General features: G+C 42.4%; 2 protein-coding genes across 8 annotated transcripts in view; one reads left to right on the forward strand and one right to left on the reverse strand.

Annotated features, from left to right (window-relative positions):
- MCRS1 (microspherule protein 1) overlaps window positions 1–23,612 on the forward strand; it is a 95,168-nt gene extending 71,556 nt beyond the window's left edge. For 3 of the 4 annotated variants that reach the window (XM_068096519.2, XM_068096506.2, XM_078769425.1), the window contains 9 exons: window positions 3,516–3,624; window positions 5,042–5,180; window positions 9,388–9,463; window positions 9,537–9,565; window positions 18,484–18,576; window positions 18,907–18,989; window positions 19,108–19,195; window positions 20,564–20,691; window positions 23,395–23,612. In XM_068096519.2, the coding sequence (XP_067952620.1) occupies window positions 3,516–3,624; window positions 5,042–5,180; window positions 9,388–9,463; window positions 9,537–9,565; window positions 18,484–18,576; window positions 18,907–18,989; window positions 19,108–19,195; window positions 20,564–20,691; window positions 23,395–23,475 (826 nt within the window). In that variant the 3' untranslated portion in view covers window positions 23,476–23,612. The remainder of the gene's footprint in view (window positions 1–3,515; window positions 3,625–5,041; window positions 5,181–9,387; window positions 9,464–9,536; window positions 9,566–18,483; window positions 18,577–18,906; window positions 18,990–19,107; window positions 19,196–20,563; window positions 20,692–23,394) is intronic. The other variant, XM_068096513.2, reaches the window with a different exon arrangement.
- SPATS2 (spermatogenesis associated serine rich 2) overlaps window positions 23,606–27,990 on the reverse strand; it is an 86,461-nt gene continuing 82,076 nt past the window's right edge. For all 4 annotated transcript variants that reach the window (XM_078769433.1, XM_078769452.1, XM_078769440.1 and 1 more), the window contains 4 exons: window positions 27,318–27,427; window positions 27,057–27,159; window positions 24,861–25,054; window positions 23,606–24,737 (listed from right to left, as the gene is read on the reverse strand). In XM_078769433.1, coding sequence (XP_078625559.1) covers window positions 24,477–24,737; window positions 24,861–25,054; window positions 27,057–27,159; window positions 27,318–27,427 — 668 coding nt within the window. In that variant the 3' untranslated portion in view covers window positions 23,606–24,476. The remainder of the gene's footprint in view (window positions 24,738–24,860; window positions 25,055–27,056; window positions 27,160–27,317; window positions 27,428–27,990) is intronic.

The raw sequence follows: 27,990 nt of genomic DNA on the forward strand, positions 1-27,990 counted from the left end.
GGCGTACTGAGGGGGGATTAAGCCCTTCTCCCCCTCGAGCTTCGAGTCCACGAGGCCACTACTCACTTTACACTCGCTACCCACTTTACACTCGCTACCCACTTTACACTTTACACTTTACACCCACTTTACACTTTACACTCGTTGGCTCCCAGAATTGCTGAGCAATTCCAGCCGCCAAACCCACAGCGAGCGCATGGAAGGGTTTCCGGTCAATAACCCACGTACCTTCGATACACACGCCACCACGAGGACGGGAGCTGAACCTCACATGAGTCACGCTGGTCTGATATGCCCGAGCGGTTTGCGTGTCACGTAACTCGTGCCGTTAATCACTATGAACCCGATCAAGCGGTTTTATCTCGTGCAATGCGAGGCCAATGGTGAAGAGACGTAAACGGCCAAGTTGGAAACAACACAGGTTTATTAACACATGTACAATGGTCAGAGAAAAGACACAGGAGAGAAACTTAACCGTTCTTACTTACGTGACCCAGACAAGGGTCCTTTGACTCACACGGGGAAAGGGAGGAAGAAGAGGATGCACTAAAAGCGCAGCCTCTTAGTGCAGTTCGCCCCGGACGGACAGTTCGCCCCAGACGGAAATCCTTCGTATTCGAATTCGTAAACACGAAATATGAATTAAAATTTAATTCATATCGCACAAAATCGACACAAAACACGGTCGCATAAAGGTGAAAAAACGCAATGGCTTTTCGCCCTGAATTACGTGCAAACGTGTGACGTGTGACGGGATGGAACATCACGTGATCGCTCTGAGCGAATCAGCGAGCTGCTCACACTGGCTGAGATTAGCGGGTACTTTGCTGAAATGCGCTGAGGTAAATATGAATAAAAAAATATGGATCTCGTCAAATATGGTCTCAGCCATGTTCGTCCCAGGCTCAATGGCCAATGTCTATGCCAAATATCAAGCACGTGAGCCTCTCCGTTTCGGAGTCTATCGGTAACATTACACACACACACGCACACACACACACACCCGCACACACACACACACACACAAACTGTGTTTTATATATATAGATTAGAAATAATTAGATTTCAAGCAGGTGATTCTCCTTTACTTTGGAATTGAACTCACAGGTGAGTTCAATATAAAAACATAAAAACAGGTGAGTTGCAGGTGCCTGCAATATAAAAACCACTCATTCAACCAGTTTGAATAGAGAAAAGGCATCATTCTGCTGTTTTGTGTCACTGTGTGTACCACAATGAGCATGGACAAAAGAAAACCAGAGAATTGTCTGAGGTCAGACACAAGATTGTAGCCAAGCATGGACAATCTCAAGGCTACAAGTCCATCTCCAGAGACATTGATGTTCCCGTGTCCACCGTATGCAATGTTATCAGGAAGTTTAAGGGCCATGGCACTGTAGCCAACCTCCCTGGACGTGGCCGCAAGAGAAAACTTGATCGAAGATTGCAGCGAAGGATTGTTCAGATGGTGGAGAAAGCACCTCGATCAACTGCGAAACAGATTCAAGCTGAACTTCAGACACCAGGTACGACGGTTTCAACTCGCACCATCCTTCGCCAACTCAATGAAAGGCGGTTCTATGGAATGATACCCAGGAGGACCCCACTGCTAAGAAAGCCCGACTGGAGTTTTCCAAAACACACCTGTACAAGCCAAAATCCTTCTGGGAGAATGTCCTGTGGACAGATGAGACTAAATTAGAGCTTTTTGGAAACGCACATCAGCTCTATGTTTACAGAAAACAAAATGAAGCCTTCAAAGAAAAGAACACCTTCCCTACAGTCAAACATGGAGGAAGAAGTTCAGCGATGTTTTGGGGTTTCTGTGCTGCCTCTGGCACTGGGTGCCTTGAATGTGTGCATGGCATCATGACATCAGGAGATTATCAAGGCATTTTGGCACGCAATGTTCAACTCAATGTCAGAAAGCTGGGTCTCCGTCAAAGGTCATGGGTCTTGCAGCAGGACAATGACCTCAAACATACTTCCAAAAGCACCCAGGAATGGTTCAAGACAAAACGTTGAACTATTCTGAAGCGGCCAGCAATGAGTCCAGATCTAAATACCATTGAACACCTGTGGGGAGATCTGAAAACAGCAGTTGGGAGAAGGCACCCTTCAAATCTGGGAGACCTGGAGCAGTTTGCACAAGAAAACTGGGCCAAACTGCCAGTAGAGAGGTGTAAGAAGCTCATTCATGGCTATCGGAAGTGCTTGACTGAAATTATTTTGTCCAAAGGCTAAATATTAAGTCTAGGATGTCAATAATTTTGTCAATGCCATTTCTTTTTATTTTCTAATTTAAAAGGATATATTAAGTTCTGAATCAAAAACAAAGGTTCTGTAATATTAACAGTGAAATAAAGAATTGAGGAGACCAAATACTTTTGTCAATTTAAACTTATTTTTCGAAAAATTGTGAGTTATTTGAAAAAAGTGGAAGGGTGCCAATATTTTTGGCCACGACTGTATCTGGGTACAAACCTAAGATAAAATAGATTGTCCATTTAACCATTCATTTAAAAGGAGAAAAGGAGTAATTTGAGGAGATACGCCGTAACCATGTGCTGTTCAGTTACAGGTGCAGGCAGGCAGTACCTATTTGCCATAATAATGAGATTTATCCTCGGGTATCTGGAAAGCACTGTCAAAATTGTAGATGACAGACTGGAGGTGTTTGGGTAGGGAGAGGTTGCAGAGTTATTTGCTTGGGCAGCAGCGCCGAACCTTCCCACAGTCCAGGTTATTTGAGGTCCAGGCCAGCTCAGCTCTTGCTATGATTACCTAAGTGGGGGGTCTGGCTCTGATTTTGCTGTGGACGTAGTCTGTTTATTGGGCAGTCTAATTTTTTGGGCAGTTTTAGAGATTACATTTGTGACGAACAATCATTTGGACAAGAACATCTGTCCAGAATCGAGAGCTTTAGAGTTTGAACGTGAACTTTGGCTCTTGTCGCCCGAGTTAGGGTTGCTTCGATAGTGGCAACATCTTGTTCACCATTTCTCGTTGACCTATTAAATGTTACCATCTTGTGGCCTTGAGTGCTTGTGAAATTGATACATCGGATTACGCCACTGTTCCAAAGCAGTCTGCAGAACAAACCATCTCTTTTACGCTTCATCGTTCACCCCCTCATTGTCTTTCATTGGCCTTGTGTAAGTGCAACTGCAGCTCTTGCATTGCATTGGCTTACAGATGCTGTTAATGTATTCTTCAAATCCCAATGCGGTTCTCCAGAAACTGATTCTGTGCAATACACAGCCACGTAAAACAGTACGTGTGCGCAAGCACAACTGTGCACAACCTCCGATATTACTTTTGCACCTTTCTTTTTAGTTTACATTTTCCCTTCAATCTCCACTGGCACACATGTGTGAGGCACTGCACCAATAAAACGTCCTAATTAATCAAACACATTGTTTTGAGGAAATTTTCTGCGATTTTTACACGCATCATTGGAGCATTAGAAATGTGCTGCGATTTTTCATGCTGCTGTTGGGCCTGTGGCATACTAGGATGGCGTGCCAGGCTATGAGGGAGCTGCATCCTGATGCTGTGGCTGCAACACAAGGCAAATCTCTTTTCAGCAAGGACGAGGAGCGGCTGCTTGTCAAGATCCCATCGGTAGGTTCAATTGATGGCTTTTATTGTGTTTTGGAGGTATCACCTTTTACATTTTAAATCAACTCCACATTGCAACTGCTTACAACCGCTGAATCCCCCACTCGTCCCCTTCCCCTTGAAAAATATGTTGGTTTTTTAAAAGGGGATTGGTTTAACTTTGTTTGTTTTTTCTTTTCGTTTTTAATGCCACTTTTTCCATTTTTCCAACACACAATGCAGAAAGTGAAAATGATCACAATCATTGGTAATATTTTCTGTCTCTCTCTCTCTCTCTCTCTCTCTCTCTCTCTCTCTCTCTCTCTCTGTCTGTCTGTCTGTCTGTCTCTCTGTCTGTCTGTCTGTCTGTCTGTCTGTCCGTCTCCCTGTCCCTTTAATTTTTAACGTGACCTTTAGTTGAGATCAAACGTACCAGTGGGTTGCCATCCAACGTGGATGGAGGCATATCCATTGACGAATTTGCGTCAAATAAAAATGTGGCCCGAAAAGCGTCAGCACCTCACCCTACTCTTGTATCAATTCTTCATTGTAAAGTTCATGATCGATTATTTCTCACTATTCTGGGTTTATTTGCTGTAAATATTATCTGCATCTCTAAGGTATCCCTTCACCACACCCCTTGAGGTATTTGCCATGTAAATGGTGCAGACCTAAGCAGATGGCAAGAGCTTGCAACTTGGTATGTAATGTGGCAATTAAATATCTGAATTTTGCTGCTTAACAGCTGTAATCGTATAATTGTACTGTAATTGGCGCTTTCTTTACGGTTATAGCTGTTAAGCAGCCACCAAGGGTTTTAGCATCACATTTTGTCTTGAGAATTATATGTATTGTATTTCCTATTGGGAGAGGACTTTTAATACAAAAACAAATGCATTTAAGAAGATTCTTTTCGTGAGTAAATTCTGCCTACTTTTACATTGTAAATTGTGTCTTGTATTCGTTTTGACGTTATCATGCCATTTTGATGAGATTGAGCCAAGATATTATATTATCGAAAAGGCAGATTTACATTTTTTGCTCTTTTTCTGCTCATGACTGCTTTACATTTACATGCTTTTACATTACATTACTGCTTTGCATTTACATGACTGCTTTTTCTGCTCATGACTGCATGAAAAAGTAGTTTGTGCAGTGTGATGAGATTTTGTTGTTGTTGATTTTAAATTTGAAGGGAACAAAACACTTCAGTTCACCTTTCCCTTCCATTTACCACCAACCTGCCCCAACCCACCAACCTCATCCTTAGTCTCTAGTCCAACAAAAAGTCCTAATTTATTTATCAAGGATGGGTGTGTGTGTGTGTGTGTGTGTGTGTGTGTGTGTGTGTGTGTGTGTGTGTGTGTGTGTGTGTGTGTGTGTGTGTGTGTGTGTGTGTGTGTGTTTGTGTTTGTGTGTTTTTTTGTTTTTTTTCATGCAGTCGAGTCAGCCAACTGTGGAAGTCTTTCAAGACCTGCTCGTAAAGGAAGCCCAAACGTTTCATGCCTACCGCACAGTGAAGGTCTTGCAAACACACTGGCAGCTCATGAAGCAATATCACTTGCTGGATGATCAGACTGGTGAGATGAGGTTTCCTATGTGGTCTTTATATTTACATTTAAGAGGACACTATTTGTCTATTTATTTATTGGTCTCTTCTGAACTACTTGTACAGCTCGACAAATCTTCATTTGCATGAAGCTTATAGGTTATGGCAAATGTTGAACAAATTTGGCATGCACCATCCTACCAAATCTGATTAGATACTCTTTTCTAAAGTGTCTGAATTACTCATACATGCGTCCCATTTGCACAAGTGTGAATATCATCAATAGACCAATCCATCTACTTGGGGAAGTCTCATTGCTCAATTTAGGAGCATCATGCCCAGTGGGAAGAAGCGTCAGGAAGGCGTCAGGAAGGGCATCCGGCCATAAAAACATTGCCTCAAACAGGGAACCATGATTGTCATGGGGCCCGCAAGGCTAACCCCCGCTCTAGTGGGGAAAATGGCCTTAAAACGATCATTCATTCATTCATATTCATGCCCAGTGGAAAGAGGAGAATCCTGTGACGTTTCCAGGACAATGACCTTGCATTCCAGAGAGCTGGGGGTTCAAATATGACTGGAAGCATGAGCATTAATGACTTGGCTTCTAAGAATGTAGAAATTTAGCTCATCCAGGAATATGAACGTGCCTCTATCCGTCTATCGAATGTATATAAATAATATGACTGTGACTGTTTGTTTGTCGCTCATGATCGCTAATGTCTTTCTCACCACTTCACGCATCATCACCAGACTTCATCGGCCTGATTAACAGTCTTACGATTCTGGTTATGGTGTGTAAATTTACTGCCAACTTTTATCCCGTTCAGGTCAGCCGAAAGTAGACTTTTGTCAGTGTTCACCAGCTACCTCCATAATACCAGGTTTTTTGCTTCCGCCGACGAATTAATGTTTTAGGGTTGTCCCTTCGTCCGTGATAGATTTTCGTTACTGCAATAACCTAAGAATGGCTGAAGGGATCGAAGTCAAACTTGGCACAAGTATGTATAATGATGCAAGGATGAATTTATTAAATAATGGGGTCAAGAGGTCAAAGGTCAGAGGTCCCTTTAGGTAACAATTCTGTTACTTGTGAACCAGTGATGGTATTTAGACCAAATTTGGTATATAAGTATATATTATGATGTAAAGATGAACTGATTAGATTTCATGGTCAAAGTTCAGATGTCATGTCAGGTAAAAATGTGATACTTGAGAACAGCTGAAGGGATTCAAATCAAACTTGGCACAAGTATGTATAATGATGTAATAATGTGAGCGGAGGCATATCGGTCGACGTTGCGACTGATGAGTGCCGTTCTAGTTTTTTATTCCATATATATTTTTTGAGGAGGATTGTAGGACGTTCAACGAACAAACACTGACAGCACATTCACCTTCTGATAAAACCCTCTCATAAACGTCACAATCGCTAAACCCCTCCGCATCTACGAGCAACCTTTTAGTCCTGCCAATATCTATGTACGCCTCTATCTCAAATGTTGTGCGGTACCTATATAATTCCATGTATGTAAACCTCTCTACTGTTTCACTGCCACTACCTTTCCAGGGAGACCATTCCATGCATTAACTACTCTGAGTAAAAGACCCTTGATTTACTACCATTCTAACTGTCCTATTCATTACTCTCAGGTTGTGTAGCCTCTGATCCTCTTTGTCCATTGTTGAACTACTGTCCACAGCTGTTGTGCTTGGAAGGCACTTTGTATTTCTTAATGTTAAAAAAAAATTCCACTGTCACTGATACATATTGGTTACTGACGTAAGTGTACCGGTTGTTTAGTAAACACTACTACTACATCTCTTTCAAAATACTGTTCGGTCTTTGCCTTTACATCTCCATTAGATTGTCCAAAATGTGCTCCTGAACCTTTAATTGTGTTGTAAAAATCTACGATGTATCTAACTTTTATTTGGAGAGTTTGGGGTAATGCTAAATTCTTGAAACAGAAGTAGAACATCGCAGAAGTGTTTATTATGGCACTATATATCACGCATTAGGGACTTTGTCACTTGAGTATTGTCGTGTGACTACCCTTGGTGAATACCGTAGGGCAGCATGGAAGGCGCTTGGAAGGCCAAGCGAGCTTTTACTCCGAAGCGTTAAGTTCAAATGCGGACTTTATATATACGCGGAGGAAGAAAGGGAAGGGGAGAGAGAAGGGTCTTACCTGTGGTCCGCCGGCAGTTCCCGAACCTGCAGAAAATGAACTCAAACAAAAACAGGTTTATAATGTACCAAAAATAATGCCGGCTTATTCCGAAATGCCGGTTATACATAATAAAATGCCTAAGTTGAGGGACCCTCCACACCGACTCGGTACACGGACAAAAGGAAATATGAAAATAACTTGAAAATAAAGATGTGTGATTTAATGGGCACTTAGCTCAATCGGATGGTGTAGTGGGGTCTCGTCAAGAATGGTGTCGTCCCAGGCCGTTGGCGGGAACAACCGCACGTCGTTTGGCGCACGGGCGCAAAATTCAATCTAGCTGCCCGGTGTGTCTTGGACGGCCGGCACGCAGCTTGCCTCCCAGCCGCGTCGGCCTCCGTTCTCCTCGCACGCCAAAGGATGATGTCAGCAAGTGTCAAGGACCAGGGGTGAGCGAGAGGCAGGAACGTTGAGGGACAGAGGAAGATGTGAGAGGCGAGAGGAAGGGCAAGAGGTCGTCGAGGGCAAGATGAAGGAGTGAAGGGCAACAAGCAAGAGAGAAAATGTCAGTCCGAGTCTTCTTTTATTCGTCGGGTCGTGACGTCTTCGGTGCTTCTCTACCAATTCCCGCAGGCCACCACTACATTGTCCATCTCCCTACCAATCCACACGCAGTCCAGTCCCCCTCTGACGTCATCGATCGTACCTTGCCAATCAGCGCGCTGCTTCCTCCTCGGCCTTCCTTCACCAATCAGCGAGTCCCTTCCTACCCCGGCCTTCCCGTTGGTCAACTCCCGCCCAACCACTGTCCTTCTCGGCTTGCTTGACCTTCGTGGTGATGTAGCTGGTGGTGTCCATCGGCAGTGCTCAGAACTGGTTGCCGGTTGGTTTTTATTATTATTATTTTGTGCAATTTAATGGGCACTTCCTGTGCTATGTGTGTAATGCGGTGCCATAAGGGACAAAGGATAAATCACCAAGGGAATGACGTACAAGGGATAATTTATCCTTATTCCCGAAGCTAAATAACATGCCCACCCCCTTGTGACGGGGACAAAAATACATCTTCATCCGACATCCGGGCTAAACAAGTCCTCTACTTATTACATGGTGGTGGTTCTTCTTCTTCACGACAGTCGGAGCATGCTCCCTATACAAATCTACCTGGTCTAACGGCATCACTACCCCACCGACATAGCTCAGTATAATTGTGAATTTTCTAATGGCTTTTGATCATCAAAATTCTTTATTTGCGTTTTCCTCGTTTTGCTACAATACAATATTAAATGTTAAAATTGAGGCAAAATGTGCATTAAATGATGTCTTCATAAAATGGAAGATAAACCGAAAATACCCTTGGAATGAATAAAACCTGATATCTCAAAATCACTGGTACCATAAAGTCTCATCAAGATGAACGAGCAGAAGCTCCTGGTAAAAAAAAAAAAAAAAAAAGCCACAATATTAAAAAAGGAAACAACAAGGAAGCCTTTTTTTCTTGTGCTGGTTAAAAGAGCTCAACAATTGGAGGTTATATCTATTTCTTTACAGCAAAGAAAACATTTTTTGGGAGTGATCGTGGCAACGGTCTGTTGCTTATACACAGTCTGGATTAAATTTTCTGTCTGATTTTAAATTTTTTATAATTTTCCTGTAGGTTTGGATTAATTTGAAGCAACTTTTGCTTAATAAACGTTTTCTCTGAAGAGCGTTTCCTTGTTTCAAGGTGGGACAGAGACAGACAGATGGCATTAGCCTATTATACATGCAGATAGTCTTTCAAAAGAAATGTTGATTAAAAATATATATACAGTATAGTAAAAAGAGTGAATGTTTCTTTAGTTTTCAAAATTTATTGAAGATATTTTGTGTTGATGAGTCATCAGTATTTTAAGATAGCAAGATTGGAGAAATACATGTCCATAATGTCATGCGTGTTTGGAAAGTGCATCTCATGAGCCATATTTCTTGGTGTTTTGAATGAAGGTATATCTTCCTCCATTGACGTTGTTCATTTTTACAAGTATTCTGTCTTGCATTCAACCTTCCTTTCACCCTACACAGTTCAGCAGTTGCCAAAAGGAGACCAAGTTATGAATTTCTCAGACGCTGAAGACCTTATGAACGACGACGAACTCAGGTGTGTACTACTTTTGTGGTCTTAGGTCAGATTTGATTCGTAAACTTGCTCTAAAACACCTTGTTTTCCTTAGGGATTCCAGGGATGAAGTGTTGGAAAATGGTGAGTATCTTATTTTAATAAATATATGTCACATGTTGTTTTGCTCTCATTTGGAATCTGGTACAAAGGTAATGTGCAGAACAGGGTGGTCTTCTAAGTCTGTCCTCTCTCTTATAAATGGTCTTCTTTTAATCACCCCCATTTAATCCCTCCTTTTATCACGTTTTTAACCCAGATTTCTTACTGGCCGACTCGCCAGGTCTGGTGTTCAACTGAAAGCTGCTGGGTCAGGAATTTGCAAATTGTTTAGGGTGCCGGTGATAACTTGCCTCCACTGCACAAAAGTTACCAGAGGGTGTTTAAAGTCCACCGGTGACGAGTGGTGGCAAACGGGTCTTCTGGCTTGTCGTCCTTTTGGTGGACTGCACACACCCACATCGATTTTTCTCTTTGTCTGTCTGTCTGTCTTGCAATTATAGCAGGGCCGAGATTCAAACTCAGGCCAGCCAGTGCTAGGGTATCCTAACAGCAGACCATACGCCAACCCATAATTCAATGTGTGTGGATTCATTTATAGGAATATTTATAAACGAACCAATCTTCTCCAACATCTAAAATGTTTTGTCGTCCAAATCTGACTATTCTAGTTGATAGTCACTGGCTGTATGATAGCAAAGTGAGTCCCTTCCCTCTTCATTACTCGGTATGTATGGTTCACAAAGGGGAAGGGCGTACAAAGACTATTATTGCTCTCCTTCGTGATGTCGGTTGTTGTGGCCGCTCATTGGAGAATATTGATGGGTGTAGTCTCTCGAAGTGCGTCTTGACTTGTTTTATTCCCATCACAAATACTTGCGAGAATTGTTTTTCTGCATGATTTTGTTTAATTCTGTCTTGACTTTCAAAAATGTAGATCGCATTGGATAATTGCTTTTTTAACATTGTAAGTTTATAGCTGTCCGATTAACAAATCTGCTTTGAATTGTATTTCTCGATAGGGAAGAGATTAGTCTACACTCACCCCCAAAGTATTGGTGCAGTATGGTAATATACAGGGATGTAATTCTCAATTGTATTGTTATGCCTCCGCCCCTGATGGTGGCCGGAGGCATTATGTTTTCAGGTTGTCCTTCCGTCCGTATGGGCTAAACCTCGTTTTTCTCAGCAACCACATGTCCAATTGAGACGAAACTTTCAGGGTAGGAGTGACACCCATGCAGAATATTTTTATGATAATTGTGATGTCATAGGTCACGTGGTATGACAGCCATCTTTGGTTAAACCCAAATAATAATAAAATTATTTATCGGAAACCGCTGAATGGAAAAATTTGAAACTTGGCACATTGTCAAGTACTCCCAATAACAAATGCATGACAATGATGGCATCATACACTACTGGTCAAAAGTTTTAGAACACCTCAATTTTTCCAGTTTTCATTAAAATTTACACAGTTTAATGTGTCAATGTACTCTGAAATTAAGCATGGAACAAATAAACAATTGGAGATAAAAAAAAAGAAATCATAGAATCATTTTGTTTAACAAAATTTAATTTAAAATTTTGACTCAGCAAAGTAGCCACCTTTTGCAGATATAACCGCCGAACACACTCGTGGCATTCTTTCTACAATGGAAATGAAATATTGTTCGGGAAGTTCTTCCCAACACTGTTGCAGAGGTTCCCACAAATGTGTTGCAATTTGTGGGAACATCCCAAACATCATCCCAATCCAGTTCATCCCAAACCAGCTCGATGGGGTTTAAGTCTGGAGACTGTGCTGGCCATTCCATGATTTGAAGCCTACCGTCTTGTTCTTTTCCTCGAAGGTAGTTTTAACATAGCCTGGAGGTGTGTTTAGGGTCATTATCTTGCTGTAGGATGAACCCATGACCGATTAGGGGTATACCAGAGGGTTTTGCATGGCGCTGCAAAATGCTGTGGTAGCCCTTTTGGTTCAGGGTGCCAGTCACTGTGCAAGTCGCGGCTCTGGGATCCAGCAAAAGAGCCCCAGACCATCACGCTTCCTCCTCCATGTTTGACAGTTGGTGTCACCCATTGAGGAACCATCCTTTCGCCTCCTCGATGGCGTACAAAAACCCTGCGTGATGAACCAAAGATTTCAAATTTTGATTCATCGGTCCATAAAACCTTCTTCCAGTCTTCAGTAGTCCACTGGTGGTGCTTCATGGCCCAGACAAGCCTCTTTTTATTATTTTGCCATCTTAGCAATGGCTTTCTTACTGCCACTCGACCTGTCAAACCTGCAGCTCGAAGTCTTCTCTTCACAGTTGAAACTGAGACTCGCTTACTTCGACCAGTGTTAAGCTGTGCTTGAAGCTGTTGTCCTGTGAGCCGCATATAACGCAAGCTGTTGACTCTCAGAAACTTGTCTTCTGATTCTGTTGTGGCTTTGGGTTGCCAGACCTCTTCCTGTCACAGTTTCCTCCAGTTTCCAATATACTACTTCCTGCAGTGCAATATTGTTCAAATAATGCTTCAGAGGGTGTAATAACAGTCTGTTCCAATACTGCTTTTATACAGATAGGGGGTTTGTAATCAAGTAATCACCAGAGGTTGGGACACCTGTAGGAATTGTTTGCATCAACTTTCAAGGCTTAATTTACTTACATTGCTGCAGAACAGCTGTAAGTTGTTAACCCATTACTTGTTCCCTGAAGAAGGCCTTTTTTTTTTACAATATAACTGTGCAATTTATATTATTTTCCCATTTTTGCTAACCTAAACTTTTTTTTTGACCTCGAGCAGTTTACTGGTTACCTTTGTACCATTTCAAGTTATTCACTGGACAGTGAACTGCGTAAATTTCAATAAAAACTGGAAAAACTGAGGTGTTCTAAAACTTTTGACCGGTAGTGTAGGTGAAGAGATATACCAGCCAAAAATATTTGAATCAAATTCATTATCCTAAAAATCCGAAATTGCATGCACATGATCTATGACCTGTATTGAACCTGTATTGAAACATTAAATTTATGACATCATAGGTCACATGGTTTGGCAGCCATATTGGATTTAACCTAAAACCTTTTTAAAAAACATCTTCTCCCGAACCACCAAATTGATTGACTCGAAACTTTACATGCGTCATTGACTAGGCCTGGCGATTAAAAGTTGATCATGAAAACATCATTGGTCACATGGTGTGGCAGCCATATTGGATTGAAGGAAAATATTAAACAATTATATCTCTGAAACCGCTTACCCTATCGATGTGAAATTTTACAAATATCATCTAACAGCACTGTTGCATATAGTTTGAAAATGATGATGTTGTAGGTCACGTGGTTCGGCAGCCATATTGGATAGAAAAACAAACCTTATCCGATCAACACGAAACTTCACAAACGTGATCCCCTACCCATACATATGCAGGGTGTATATTTCTTCATGTCATGTCACGTGGTGTAGCAGCCATATTAGCTTGAAAGCTGATAATTAAAAAAATCCCTTCTCTGAAACCGCTTCACCGATCGATGTGAAACCTGTCATGGCTGGTGAAAATGTGATACTTGAAAACAGCTGAAAGGATTTAAATCAAACTTGTTTATTTTTGTGACAGTGAACGAGGGCATCTACCCGTTGTGGGACGATGAGGAGGCGTATAGGCGACACAGTCGCATTGCTCTAGTTATCTTTAATAAGGTGTCACTGTGTCTAATAATTTGTCCCAAATGCTTGTAGATAACAGGTGAAACCATACATACTCAGATGAATTCACCAACAATCTGAGGATGATTTTGACAGGTGCGTTGAGGCATGTGAGACATTACTTGGGTTAATGGATATGGACAATGATTTGCAGAACAGGATCTTGTGGTCAGATGGATCCAAGTTTACTTTATCTGGTTCTGTGAATCGTCATAACAGCGTGATATGGGCAGTAGACAACCCACAATTTACTGTTAAGCACAACGTCCAGTATCAAGCTTGTGTGTCCGTCTGGGCAGGTATTTATTCTGGAGGCATTGTTGGACCAATATTTTTCAAAGAAAATGTGAATACTGCAAATTACCTTTTAATGTTTGAGCAGCATGTATTTCCACTCGATGATGGCCAAATGTGGTTCATGCATGATGGTGCGCCTGCTCATTATGCTGCCAGTGTATGCCAGGCCATTGATTTCAACTTTACAGACAAATGGATTGGCCATCGTTATCCGGTTGAATGGCCGCCACGGTCTTGTGATTTAGCACCCTGTGATTTCTTCCTTTGGGGTTTCTTCAAACACAAAATGTATGCGAGGAATCCTACGACCCTTCAAGATTTGAAATAATTCATCCGTAATGAGACCGCTGCCTTAATGACTGAAACATGCAGAACTGTGTGTCTGAGTGTGTCAGAGTGTAGTTTGAACATTTGAACAGATCTGTTTCATGTTTCTTAGACTGATTAGACGGTTTAACGAGTAATCATGTTTTGTTTTGCACCAAAGAACAATAATAAACTGAGTTGTTTGTTGCAGGTATCGTTCTTCTGTATGTATGTATGTATAATTGTATATATGTATATATATGAAAAAATCCATACATTCTTCATTAGACGAGCCTTCAACGAACAAGAACAGGCCTCTTCCAACATGGCGTTTGGTGAAAGCTATACGCCAAGCAATGAGGTTTCCATAAATAAAGTGAGCTGTTCAAAGTCTACAGTCGAACCGAAATGCATTTTGTTCTTGTAACAACCCTGTTTTTTTATGATTGTACCAATTTGCTGAGATAGGCGAAAAGCTAGGCCAGAATTGTGATCCCTCAGGAAGGATGACTGCTTTTCCAGACGCTCTGGCCCAGTTTTCTGGCAGTGCTGTGATTCACCTTGTCTGGCATAAAACACATCTATGAATAATGGCATACTTTTGTGGAGTTAAAATTACCGTTTTGTCCAATTCAGAGTCGTTAGATTTCCATGCTTAACATCTGTTGTTCAGCTATCTGTGAAGAAGTGATCTGGAGCAAAAGCATATTTTCCACCTATTCATGATTGCATTCTGCTTGCAAATGTTTAGTCCACCCTGCATTCTGTCTAAATATTGGTGGAAGTATCTGTCCCTGAAAAGCAATAACACAATTCCTGAGCATTGTAATAGTCCGCCTCCCATGTCTCTGGTCTCTTCCACTCCATGCCGTTTTGTTCAGACCGTGCACTTTGGAGTCATTCCATTGCCATGCCATATGTTGTATTACATGTGTGGTCTTTGGCTTCCATGATTTTTCGCTGATGGAATGCTTTACTTTGTCTAATCTAAGCTATCCATCCATGGTGGATGATGACTTTTTTTTTCTCTCTTTTTTTTTTTTTTTTGTATACAAGATCGAGGCTCGTGAAAGATCTAACATTAATCACACAATAAGTCAAACCGACACAAAAAAACACAAAATAAGGGGAGCAGAAGACAAAATGGGGAGAGAGTGGGAAGGACACAAACACGACATCGAGAGATCTGTGGGAGGGAGAGGGCTTGGGGGGAGGTGGGAGAGGTTTTGGCAAAGCTTTCTCAACAAAGTCTGTCTGAATGTTTCATATTAGTTTCCAATAGTTGTGAGGGTGGTGGAATGGGTGGGGGAGATGTCATGTGTTGAATTTTAATATCTTATGAACACAAGGTAGCATTGATTGGAATGGGATTTTTTTTTTTATTATTTGGTTTGATTGTGTGTGTGTGTGTGTGTGTGTGTGTGTGTGTGTGTGTGTGTGTGTGTGTGTGTGTGTGTGTGTGTGTGTGCGCGCGCACGAGTTTGTGTGTGTGTACGTGTTTAACTTTTTATTTTTTCCCCCTTTTTTCGGCAATTTTTCAACACACCTTTATATTATAGATTATTTTGTCGTTATGTGCATTAACGCAGTTGTGGCTGGTAGGGTGGCCTAGAGGCAGGCACACTCACCTCTAGGCTTTCTAGCCTGGGATGAATGTTAAACTGGGCATCCTATCTGCTGGTATTAGTTGATGGACGTTAAAGATCGATGTCCTTCCAAAATAGTAGGCGAGTTTTCGCCGGCACCATGGACAAATTCCCAAAAAAATGTTTGCGTTCATTCACCATTGGGATTCTTCAATAACCTTAGTTGAGCATCAGGCCTGGCCAGCCAGTTCATGAAAGACTTGGGCCAAGCTTCCCCCAGCCAACCCCACATGAATGTGGGAATAATTGTGGTCGTTATAAAAGAAGAACAATGCATTAATGCCGTTGCCGAGTTCTGCAAGTAATAGTGGAGGAAGTAAAATGCACTGGTGAAGTGAATTCTAAGCTGCTATCTACATTGCACTTCACTATAGATGGCCATACCTATATCTAAGTCCAATAGCACTTGGCATTGTCTGAAGATGCTCTCCCTCCCTGCCTAGAACGTACAGCATTCATCCATAGTACACCATGTGCATCATGTCTCGGATTCTGCTGAACGTATTGTTTTTATTCCTGACTCGCGTCCTGTACACGCTCCAATTGTTTTTCCACTTCCTCCCAAATTCCATTTATTTCCTCTGCCTCTTTTATTACCTCTCCATGTTTTCACCCCTGTCTGTCCGTTTTTGAACAAAATATCTCGAAAAGTTGTGGACGGATTCGGACGAAATTTGGCAGAGATGTGGCGTATGTGACAAGGACGAAATGATTAGATTTTGGTGAAAATCCAGATTCGGATCCGGCTACTAGAATTTTTAAAGTGATTCTTCACCATTGGGAGATAGGGCTAAAAACGGTACATAGCAGGATATCTCAGTTGTGGACGATTTGGACGAAACTTGGTGTCTGACAAGGACAATTCGATTCGATTTTGGTGAAGATCTGAATATGGCTTCGGATATGAGAATTATTTAATTTTCTAAATGATTCTTCACCATTGGGAGATTGGGCCAAAAACTATACATTGCGGGATAATATCTCAAAATGCTATGGATGTATTTGGACGAAATTTGTTGGACAGGTTGTGTGTGTGACGAGGAAGAATCGATTCAATTTGGTGAAGATCCGGATCCAGCTTGTAGAATTTTTAAAGTGATTCTTCACCATTGCGTGATATGGCCAACCAGGTGGAGGTATGCTCTCTACTGAGTGCCGTTCAAGTTTTACATTTCCTTTTCTCCTTTTTTATGCCGTCAGTCGCCGAGGGCATTATAGTTTTGGGTTTTCCGTCCGGCTGTCCGTATGTGTGCGCGTCCGTGATAGGTTTTCATTACCACGATAACTTAAGAATGGCTGATAGTGTAGCAGCATAGCAAACCTGTTGTGCATTTTGTGATACAAGCACCAAATTTGGTACACTAGTAGACTATCATATTATGAAAAGATCTGGATATTGGGCCATCTCAGATTCAGAGATTTGATTTTTGCAAGATTTCGATTCGATTGGGATCGAAGAGAACACCTTCTTCGTCTTCTGTACAGTGAAGTTGCCAGCCCTGAATTCTCTGGCTACATCTGGGTGCTTCATTGGGAGTGCAACCGTGTCCCTCAGGTGAACAGGGACCCACCTAGCATAGTGTGTGTGGTCTAAGGCATGGAACCATGGGACCAGTTCCGTCAGGGCATCAAGGTACGTCGTGAATGAAGCCTGCCGCAGAGAAAGCACGTACACCAGTACCAACATCTCTAGTTTCAGCACAGTTGCCCAGTACTGAAAGTTGGGAATGTCTTCTCCTCTCTGGTGACACCAGTCTTCGAACTCAGGCAGGTCTTCTGCATCATCAGCATATGTCATACAGTGGCGTTCATACGCACGGTGTTGCAGGATGTGCAGTGCCGCTGCGGTGATTTGATGAGCTCTTCTTGTGCGGGTGACGTGGGCAGCTCGTAGGAAGGAGTCGGCCGTCCCTGGCGTTGCAATCTCAGCTTGCAAAATCTGCAAATCTTGCAAAAATCAAATCTCTGAATCTGAGATGGCCCAATATCCAGATCTTTTCATAATATGATAGTCTACTAGTGTGCCAAATTTGGTGCTTGTATCACAAAATGCACAATTCTTTTGAATATTTGGGCTAAGCCGCCCCACTATGAAGGGATCCAAGTCAAACTTTGTATTTATTCGTTATTTAGAAGTTGTTTGTAGTAGTAGTTGTGTGTAGTAGTATGTTATTTGGTTGTTATTTGTTGGTGGAGACCTATCCCGACAGACTCACAGCTGTAATCGCTGTCAAAGGTGCTCCCACCAAGTATTAACTCAGGGGGATGGACACTTATCCAACCAAGATATTCTCGTTTTGTATTTTTAATTAACTTTCTGAAATTTGTTGGAAGTTGTGGGTTCTGATGTGTAAATAAAGGTGGAAAATGTCTGATTTAATGCAATTTAATTCCAGGCTATAAGGCAACAAAAGGTGAAAATTTTCAAAGGGGGTGTAGACTTTCTATAGGCATTGCATGTATTATGATGCAAAGAGGAACTGATTTGATTTTGGGGTCAAAAGGTCATAGGTCATGTTGTGTAAAAAAAAACCTCTATCCTCTATAACTTGTGAACCAGTGATGGGATTTTTACTAAACTTGATTCAAGTATGAACTATGATGTGAAGCGATGAGATTTTGGGGTCAAAAGGTCAAAGGTCAGAGTTCATGTTCTTTAAATAAAAAATTATTGTGATAACTTTTGGACAGGTAACGGGATTGAAACCTAACCTGCCACAAGTATGTAGTATGATGCAAACATGAACCCATTAGAATGAGATCAAAAGGTCAAAGGTCAGAGGCCAATTTAAAACTGTTCAAGCTGTTACTGTGATACCGATGGAAATGGAATTTGAACGAAACCAAGTACAGTAACATGTACTAAGATGCCAGATATGTACTGATTAGATATTTGGGTCAAAAGGTCTGAGGTCTTAGGTCAAAGGATAGAGTAGGGCGGAGGCATATCGGTCGACGTTGAGATGTCGAATTGTCTCGTTTTCCTTTTAAAACTTGCCTTTTATTTTCTTTGTTTTTAATTTTCTTGCATTCTATTTTCTCAACATTACACCGAAGAGCTAGCAGCAGCGGACAGGCGACAAAAGCGGGAGATCCGGCAACTCGAGCAAGAGCTTCCTCGGTGGCAAGCCATGGTGGAGAGTGTCACGGGTACATGCTATCCTAATTACTGTTGGGCTTGCGCTGAACTATCCCTCAATATTATGGGCTATTACTTTTGAAATCAAATCATCCCTCCTTTACTTCAATGCATTTTTTTTTTTTAAAGGATTGCATGCTTTGAGAATCGAAGTTTTCAGGGTGACTGGACTTCAACTTCTGTTCTTATTAATATATTAATTTCTTGTGGATGGAGTATGGCCGACTCCCTTTTTTGCTTTCTTGCGTTTTTGGACTTTTATGGATGAGCACCTTTTCACGCCAAAGCACATGAGTAAATAAGTTGCACTTGCATGGTGTCTGCACCTGTGCGGTCCACAGGCTCAAGTACACCAGAGTTTGATAGCCAGACGCTGGCTGTGCTGCGCGGACGACTTGTACGTTACCTCATGCGCTCACGTGAGGTAAGCCTTTATCACTTTCCTCGGGTTCTCAGCACATAAAGCCCACCATGACCCAACTTTAGTATTGCTCAATGTAAAAATACTTCCTGCTTTCCCCTCTCCCCCCCACCCTCAACAGATTACACTTGGTCGAGCTACAAAGCACAGCCAGATTGACGTTGATCTCTCCCTTGAGGGTCCAGCTTGGAAGATTTCACGGAAGCAAGGTCAGAAATTGAGATTTGCTGTGTCGTACCTTGTTGGTATTTTTGTTGCAATTTACTTGATTGCATTTTACCCACTTTTATCGCACCTGCACAAGACAGCACCAGGTATTTTATTTGAATGATTTTATGCGCTATTGTAGCAAATTTCAGAAACACATCTTCATGTTGATACAGAAGCATCATCCTTTACTTTGTTACCCTCCCCTAAGTCTAATATTACCACTGGCCTCCAGTCTTTCATCTACCTCTTCACTAACCCATGGAATTCCCCATCTTTCATGCATTTGTTGTCTCGTGCTCTCCCCTCCAGATTCTTCACATCTGCTGAACACTGCCACCTCATTTTCTTTCATATTTATACGTCTGAGCTTTTCTACATCCTCTTGTATTCCGTCCCCAACTCCTTTTCTTCATCATGTGGTGCATTCGTGCATTATTGTCCAACCGTTTCCCTTTCATCCTGCTTTGTCTGTTAATTCTTTGCCCTTTTTTCTGCTCTTCCATGTGTTTTTGTTAACCTCCGTCCACCTTCGGGGGCAGGTGTACGTATTCACCCGTTTGCCTGTCTGTGAACAGGACATCTCAAAAAGCTATGAATGGATTTTGACGAAACTTTGTGGAGAGGTTGGGTATGTGACGAGGACTAATTGATTCGATTTTGGGGAATAGTTTTAAATTATTCTTCACCATTGAGAGATTGTGCCAAAAACGATATGTAGCACAACATCTCAAAAAGTTATGGATGGATTCGGAAGAAACTAGGTGGATGATTTGGTTTGTTGACGAGAACAAGCCGATTAGATTTTGGTTCAGGTCCGGATGCAGATCTGGCCTTTCGGTGGGACACAAAATGGAAACTGATCAGCTTGGTGGAGGCATGCGCTCTACCGAGTGCTGCTTCAGTTTTTGTTTTGTTTTCGTCTGATGTGGACAACTCTCCCTACGCAGTTCAACTTAACTTGAGAGCATCAAATATGCAGATTTTTGAGGCACACGTTTCGCTTCAACGGCTTCTGACAAATCGCTTGGGGAACAGAGCATGAGCAACCGAGCCAATTTGGGCCAATATTCACGTGCAATCAAAGTTATTTCTGGGTGAATCCCATGAAATGTACTCCAATTGTGATTATGAACCCAAGGCGAATGATGGGCTAATTGTGGATGAGCATCACCCAAGATTCATACTGACAAACTGCCTCTATCTCAGTCTGGCTTAAGTGAAGGTCATTTCATCCCTGCCCCCACCTACTCCATCATTGTAGTGCAAAATTATGACATTATCACAGAGCAGATGATGATGAATTAACGAATCGCTACTAAAGGAACTGCCTTTGGTTGAAGGTCTTCTCCTTTATTTTTCTTTCTAAGGTGTCGTAAAACTGAGGAGCAGTGGAGAGTTTATCATTTCAAACGAGGGCCGAAGACCGATTTATATCGATGGAAAGCCCATACTTACCGGTTCAAAATGGAAGCTCAACAACAACTCAGTTGTGGAAGTATGTGGATCTTTCTGCCTTCCCAATGTCTTGGACAAGCAACCGTTTGTTTTGATTTTGAGATGACAATAATATCTGGTTTCTGGAGTGTTGGCTGTTGTGTTATTTGAGTAAATACATTTTTGTTCCCTGCATATGCATATATATATATATATATATATATATATATATATATATATATATATATATCTCTCTCTCAACCCCTCTAACTTGACAAGGTAGCAGGGTGCAAATTGAGTAGTCCCATCGCAGCACTTGCTGCACGACCTGTTAGCAACAAGTGTCGTCTGCCACACGAACAAATAGTCTCTGCTCTGGTTACTTAACTTGACATGACAAATTGTTAACTGATCACCGGTGAGGAGGTTTGCAGTCAGGAACAATAGATTTAATGAAAAAGGCACACTGACCATAGATGTGACATGACATGGGTGAAATCTGGAAATCTGGATCGGCAACCCTGCTTTCATTTATTAGTGACCACAAAGGCAGAAATCTCAGTCTTCAAACACCTGAGTGCCACACAGAAACCATCCCAGTTTGGAGGTGATGTGTCGGCATAATTTATGTGCATGATGTCAGTGTCGTGTCACATCTAGGGGCATGTGCTGCTTTCATATTGAATATTATTGCAAATTATTCACTGACTGCTCTAAATTGTAATTAGATTAATGCTGTTTGGAGTAGAGAAAAAAATGAGCATGGGCAGAAGAGAGTTATTCACAGTTTCCCTTCTCCTGCGGCTTGTCAGTCTGAGAGTGCATCAGCGTCAGGTGTGGGCTTTTGATTTGGGTGTTTCAAAGCTTTATATGGGAAGGTCGACGTTGGAGGATAATATTTGGGGGTAGGGAAATATTTTCATGGCAAAAGTAGTTGTTTTCTTTCCTGGATAATAAATTTAAAAATCGCACCCGTGTCCAAAGGAAGCAGTTGTTTGGCATTTTTAACACTAGGGCATGCCCGTACTATATATATATCTAAAATTATATCCCCCCCCCCCCCCCCTCTATTTACATGAGATGGTTTGGTCCAAAGCGAACGGCTTGCGAGTACGGTGACAATCCCCCCCCTCTATTTACATGAAATGGTTTGGTCCAAAGCGAACGGCTTGCGAGTACGGTGACAATCCCCCCCCTCTATTTACATGAAATGGTTTGGTCCAAAGCGAACGGCTTGCGAGTACGGTGACAATCCCCCCCCTCTATTTACATGAAATGGTTTGGTCCAAAGCGAACGGCTTGCGAGTACGGTGACAATCCCCCCCCCTCTATTTACATGCAATGGTTTGGTCCAAAGCGAACGGCTTGCGGAGTTTGGTAAAGAAATCGCCATAGCTCGGTAACTACTTGTCCGATTAATTTAAAACCTTGAAAAGGCACATCCTCGGGTCCCCAGCAATATACCTGGCAAGTTTCAAGTATATCGGACCGGTAGTTGTCGAGAAACAGCGGTCGCATACACACACACACACACACACACACACACACACACACACACACACACACACACACACACACACACACACACACACACACACACACACACACACAGAGATTACTGGAATTATAGATAGATGATAGTCAAAGCATGCTGAATGGAGAAGGTGGATCACACTCGGCAACGGTTGCTAGAGTGAGATGTGCATGGAAGAAGTTTCGGGAACTGAGTGGCGTGCTGACGATGAGGGGAGTGTCGTTGAAGCTGAAGGGAAAGGTGTATGCTGCATGTGTGAGAAGTGTTATGATTTATGTGAGCGAGACATGGGTCATGAACGTAGATCAGCAACGAAGGCTGGAAGGGCGAATGGTTCGGTGGATGTGCGGAGTATCGTTGAGAGAGAGGAAGACAAATGATGAATTGCAAAAGATGATGGGAATAGAGCCTGTGATGGATGCTGTGAAGAGAAACAGGTTGAGATGGTTTGGTCATGTGTTGAGGAAGGATGAAAGTGACTGGTTGAGAAGAGTGATGGAAATGAATGTAGAAGGACGTAGAGGACGGGGAAGACCGAGAAAGAATTAGCTAAAGATGGTGGAAGAAGAAATGCGGGCAAGGGGGTTAACAAGAAGAGATGCAGAAAATAGGGCAAGATGGAGAAGATTGTCATGGGGACCGCATGGCTAACCCCCACTCTAGCAGGGAAAATGGCCTTAAAATGCCTGTTGTTGTTGTTGTCATCAAAGCCTAGAAACGAACGAAACCCATTAGAATTACCCTTTAGAACCCCATACATTTACCTTTTAGAACCTTCTCGAATTACACTTTAGAACCCTTTAGAATTAAACACGGTGGGTTAGAAAGGTTCTTCTTCATTTTTACGAATGGACGAACCAATGGAAGGACATAGCCAAAGAGTTCTTCTTCTTCTTCATTTTTTGACGAATGGACAAACCGATTGAAGGACAGCCAAATATTGAGACAGCTTCTCCGCTTAAAAAGGCACGACTCAGTGCAAAAGGTGGGGATTCCTTTCAAGCGTGAGCATAAAGCCGATGGATGGAAAGCGAACAGACTTTTAAATGATCGATGGTGAGGTTTTAATTGTACGGATAATAAAATGTTTGGATGGGAAAGCCATTTGTCAGATGCTTATTTGGTACACGATTTGCTGCTTCAAAATGTTGTCGATTTTGACTTCTGCCTCTGTAACCCCCGATTTAAATAGGCCGAGTGACATTTGTGTTTTGTTCTTGTTTTCTTCAGATCAGCAGTCTACGCTTCATTTTCCTCATCAACCACGAAGTGATCGCATTCTTCCGCGAGACAACACACATGGCCCAGTAGTGATATGGACGTCTGCTATGGTGCGGGCCTGGTTTGTCCCATCTCTGTATCTATCATACATGATTCGATGTTAGCATATTTCTGTGCTTGGTGCCAACAAGTGGTTTTTGATATATATAAAAAAACAGTCTTTTGTAGTGTTTGTTTTTATTTGCCAAGGTTCGTAGGAGAACATGCATGGTCTGAAATCAGACATGACGTCATATGAAAGAGTGAGGTTTGTGGTTCCGAAGGCTGAATCCTTATCCTGGGCTTTCCTTTGTTCTGGCAGAATAAAGATTTCGGAAAATGCTAGACATACCAATAACAAAACAATATGGTCTAGCAACGGGGATTGATATTCAAACCGAACAATTGTGCAAAGATTCAGCAATGAATACCTCATCATTGGCACCAAGGCAGCTGTTAATGAAAGCTGTTAAGCTGGAAGCTGTTAATGAAAAGAGGAACTGAAGATTTGATTTTGGTACTGGGCAGGAAAAAGGTTGCCTTCTGTAGTCGTCTACACCGAAGCGTCCACCTCTCATTTCCTTTGGCTTGATCCCGATCGTTTCAAAACTACAGCATGACTGCCATATGTAGTGTTCAAAGGTAAAAAGCCAACTTGTGCAAACAGTTGCATTTTTTGGGGGTTGGGGTTAGTTTTCCTGCTGCACTGCAAATCAGAAGGCACTCGATTTCCTTGTTGCTCGTTCATTTGGTATTGCATTGTTCACAATTGCTCGCAAACCAGGTAAACTGTACACAAAAGGAAAAAGCGGGAGTTTTGAGACTATCTGAAACCATCGCAATGCTACATTCAACGCGTCTCGATATTGAAAGAGGTGTCGTTTGAATAACAAAACTGTCATGATGACAAAAGATAAAGAGCCACAACTGTGGCCTTTCATAAACGACCGTCAAATTAGCAAAAACAAATTTGGGTTTAATCATCCATCGACTTTAATCCCAAACCGGCATCCTACACGCGTTCTCTGGGACGGATCTGCAGATTTGGGGGGTCAGAGAGGCGGAGGCTGCTTGCGACGCGGTACCCGTCGGGGAAGTGCTGCATAAGGAGCGGAAATGTCTGTGTCGCACAAAGCGGTCGTTTGCTCCCCCGCTCGTTGATCGGGGTCTCGCTTTGCATTTGGCGCATGTCTGTTCTTATTGCCGAGCTGCACGTTGCTTCCATGGCCGCTGGTGTCGTTTCTTTTCTCATGCAAGCCCTTGTTGCCCATGTGGAAGCCTTGCAGCCGCCCATTGGTCCCTAGCTGTTCTTCCTGCAGCACAAAAATCATCATGGCAACTGAGTGATTTCAGTGGGTGAAAAACTTGTGCATTGATCTTGAACAGCTTACTGGTTTGAGTAACATTTATCCAAGTGGCATTGATAATTTTATTACCTGCATTGATAAAGGCCTCGTTCTGGAAGCGGGCAAAAGACTCGCAGCCATGTTTGCAGCAGATGCCTCGACCGACTGAGCTAGTTCACCGGCAGAACAAGCATCCGGCACGGTGGGAGTCGAAGGGGGCAGTGAAGTGGAAGACACGGAACTGCACCGTGATTTGGAAGGGTAAACCAGCCTGGGGCTCGAGACTGAAAATAAAAATTATACTTTGAGAAGAGATGCAAGGAAAGTTGTACACAAGCAACACACTGACCCAGCAGGTCAACCTTGTATACATGTTCTGCTCACCTTTTGCACTTTATTTTGGCCTAACATCTCCATCCTACTTTTAACACTACTTCCCTACTTCCATTCCAATTCCAGAGAATACTCACCCAGCATTGGAAAGGGTGTGTGTCATTGGCTGAAAGCTATAGAAATGAGATGGGGCCATATATTTATTACATACATACTTGTGTGGGTGAATTGAGAATGGGAGAGAGGAGGTAAGGGGAGTGCTCCACAATTATGGAACACTTATAAAGGCTGCACGTGGCCATGGCAGTGGTTCAACAACTGCCATGGCCACCTCAACATTAAAACGAGGGCTCAGTGTATTGCAAGGTCAAAATGCAACACATTTGTCATAAAACAACTATTACCAAGCACAAAAACAACAACTCATTGGCAAAGTAAAACAAACAGACAAACAAACGGACTCAAATGCAATACCCTCCTCAGACGAGGGTAAAAATATCGTTTGATGTAAATCCGTTCGCCTGCGTTACATGTCAACCCACTAATCTCTCGAAGGTCACATGAGAGGGCTAGCAGAAGAAAGACAACACGAGATGCTTCGACTCGACTTATGGTCTGTAAAATATTTAAAAGGCACATGACCTTTGACCTGTTTACTCCACTGAATCGGTTTACCTTTGGATTTCAGTTTATATTTCTGCTAAGCTTGAATGGAATGGCTTCAGTACCAAGTTACCATGGTAACAAAAACCCAATAACAGATGCACACCTACGGACAGCTTGACGGACAACTCGAAAGCATGCCTCGGCCATCAGCCAGGGAGGCATAAAAACTTGCAACATTAGAAATGCCAAACAGCAATGTCTTAAACAAATGTGTATTAGATTGAAATTTGATTACAAATTTGGCCAAATTGATAAAATCGTTACTGACGACTGTCACTGATGTGCCGTTGCACATTAGGGCAGGAATTTGGAATATGGCCAGGGTGCCAATGATTAGGACGTCTCCTCTGTCAAAAGCCTATGGCATCTTCAAAGTACACTGGCAGACTGGTCCCCAGCTCAATGTCCAGTTGAGGTACTGCCTACTCACTGATGCAACCAACAGTACAACCATTAAAGGTCAAGTGAAAGATGGAACCCAGACCAGATTAGACTATGCAAAGATAAGTGTGCTAACTCAGCGCCATCCTGTCGGAGTCAAACAGTAACGATCTTTCCTCAGCGACTAAACGTCTCATCAAAAGGGTCTCCTTTAACAACTTAACAGTTTCATGAATCCTACAATAACTACTTCCCAAGTGCTTTCCTCTCCCACTCAATCTTCACGAAGTTTCTTATTGATGCCCCAATACTTCTGAGCTGCTTCACATTCTGCCCCACTTGGCTTTTGTATTTTGGGTAACAAGATAGTCGACATGTGAAAGTGTCGCAGGACGAGTCCACAGAAGAGAGTGGTGTTTCACGGCTGCCGCTGCTGGTAACTTGCTTTGTGGCCTGCCAACCTGTCAACGTTTCCGCTTTGAACGTCAATGCACATCACATGTTAGATTCAACCTCACCACCAGGACTCACATAGTCATGGGCGATGCTCCCACGAGCGGTGTGTCGCTTCTCTACACGGCGCCTTTTTCTTGCTATCGTGTTCAGGGCAAGCGCAGCAAGCTCCAGTCGGGTTCGTGGTAAGACACTCTCCTCACCCCTCGCCTTTTCAGCTCTACCTCTGTTGGGACCATCTTACCAATGTGACCAACCCATAAATTTCCAGATGCATCTACAGCTCAGCTCTTCTGCCACATATTTGCATACACACTAATGGTCTCTCCTGCTTTTAATGTACTCAAACCAATGTAGTATACAATAAATTGTGTGTATATATACATATACACACAAATATATAAACATATATAAGTATTCTTCCACACACTTTCCAAAAAGCTTTCAACTTACTTTCTCCAAATGCCTCAATGTAGTAGATCAGGCTGACTGGGTCGCAGGTAAACCTTGCAGTTTTTCCCACCTCCTCGTCATACTTCCTTTCACTAACAAAGTGCTGAAACAATGGAGCACACAATTGCGCATCAGGTGTGTGATTAGATGCTGCCAGAGGCAGAGTAGAGTGAGCGATGTTGGGGACGGGGAGAGTGGGGTGGGTGGTTCGATATCCTAGTTTGGCAATACATGTAAAGGAAACGAAAGGATCAAGCTTGCCTTTATTTCAGCCCGAAGATCCGACAGCTGGGCTGGAGACATATTTTTTGATGCATCGCAGAGCTTTTTCAGTTCCGCTGCTTTCTTCTGCCTTGAATCCAGCAGGGTGACTGAGTGTACAGGATTGCCAATTAGCTTTTTCTCCTTTTGTGCCTCAATGGACAACTTTGCAGGGAGGAACACTCAGCTATTGACTGTTTGTAAAGGCGGAGGAATACTCTTCTATACATTAGAAAGACTGAATATCTTTTGAATTTGAGTCACAAGGCATAATCGAACATGTATCCAATCAAAAAAGAACAATTTCCTATTTGGAAATTACAAATTTTCATGTGCATCGTTTTGGTTTCTGTTTCATCATCTTCGCGAGATTGAGACCATTTATTCTTGGTACGTGAAACGTTAAGGAAAGACAACCTGCATTTTTTGGCCTTCAAAGCCATTCCAAAAAACAAGTTGACTAAACAAGAAATGTGTGCAATGGTAAGTTCCATGATGATTGAATGGAAAATACGGCCTGCATTCCAAAAAATCCGTGTGCTGCAGGGATAGATTGCAATGTTTCACGTACAAGGAATAATTGGCCGAGCCAATTGGTCACAGAAAAAAGTCAAGGGATTTAATGCAAATACTGCAGAATATACCAAGCAGGGAACTTCAATTGTGCATGTTT

Source organism: Myxine glutinosa, chromosome 1, assembly GCF_964187855.1.
Source record: "Myxine glutinosa chromosome 1, kmMyxGlut1.1, whole genome shotgun sequence".
Classification (NCBI taxonomy): Eukaryota; Metazoa; Chordata; class Myxini; order Myxiniformes; family Myxinidae; genus Myxine; species Myxine glutinosa.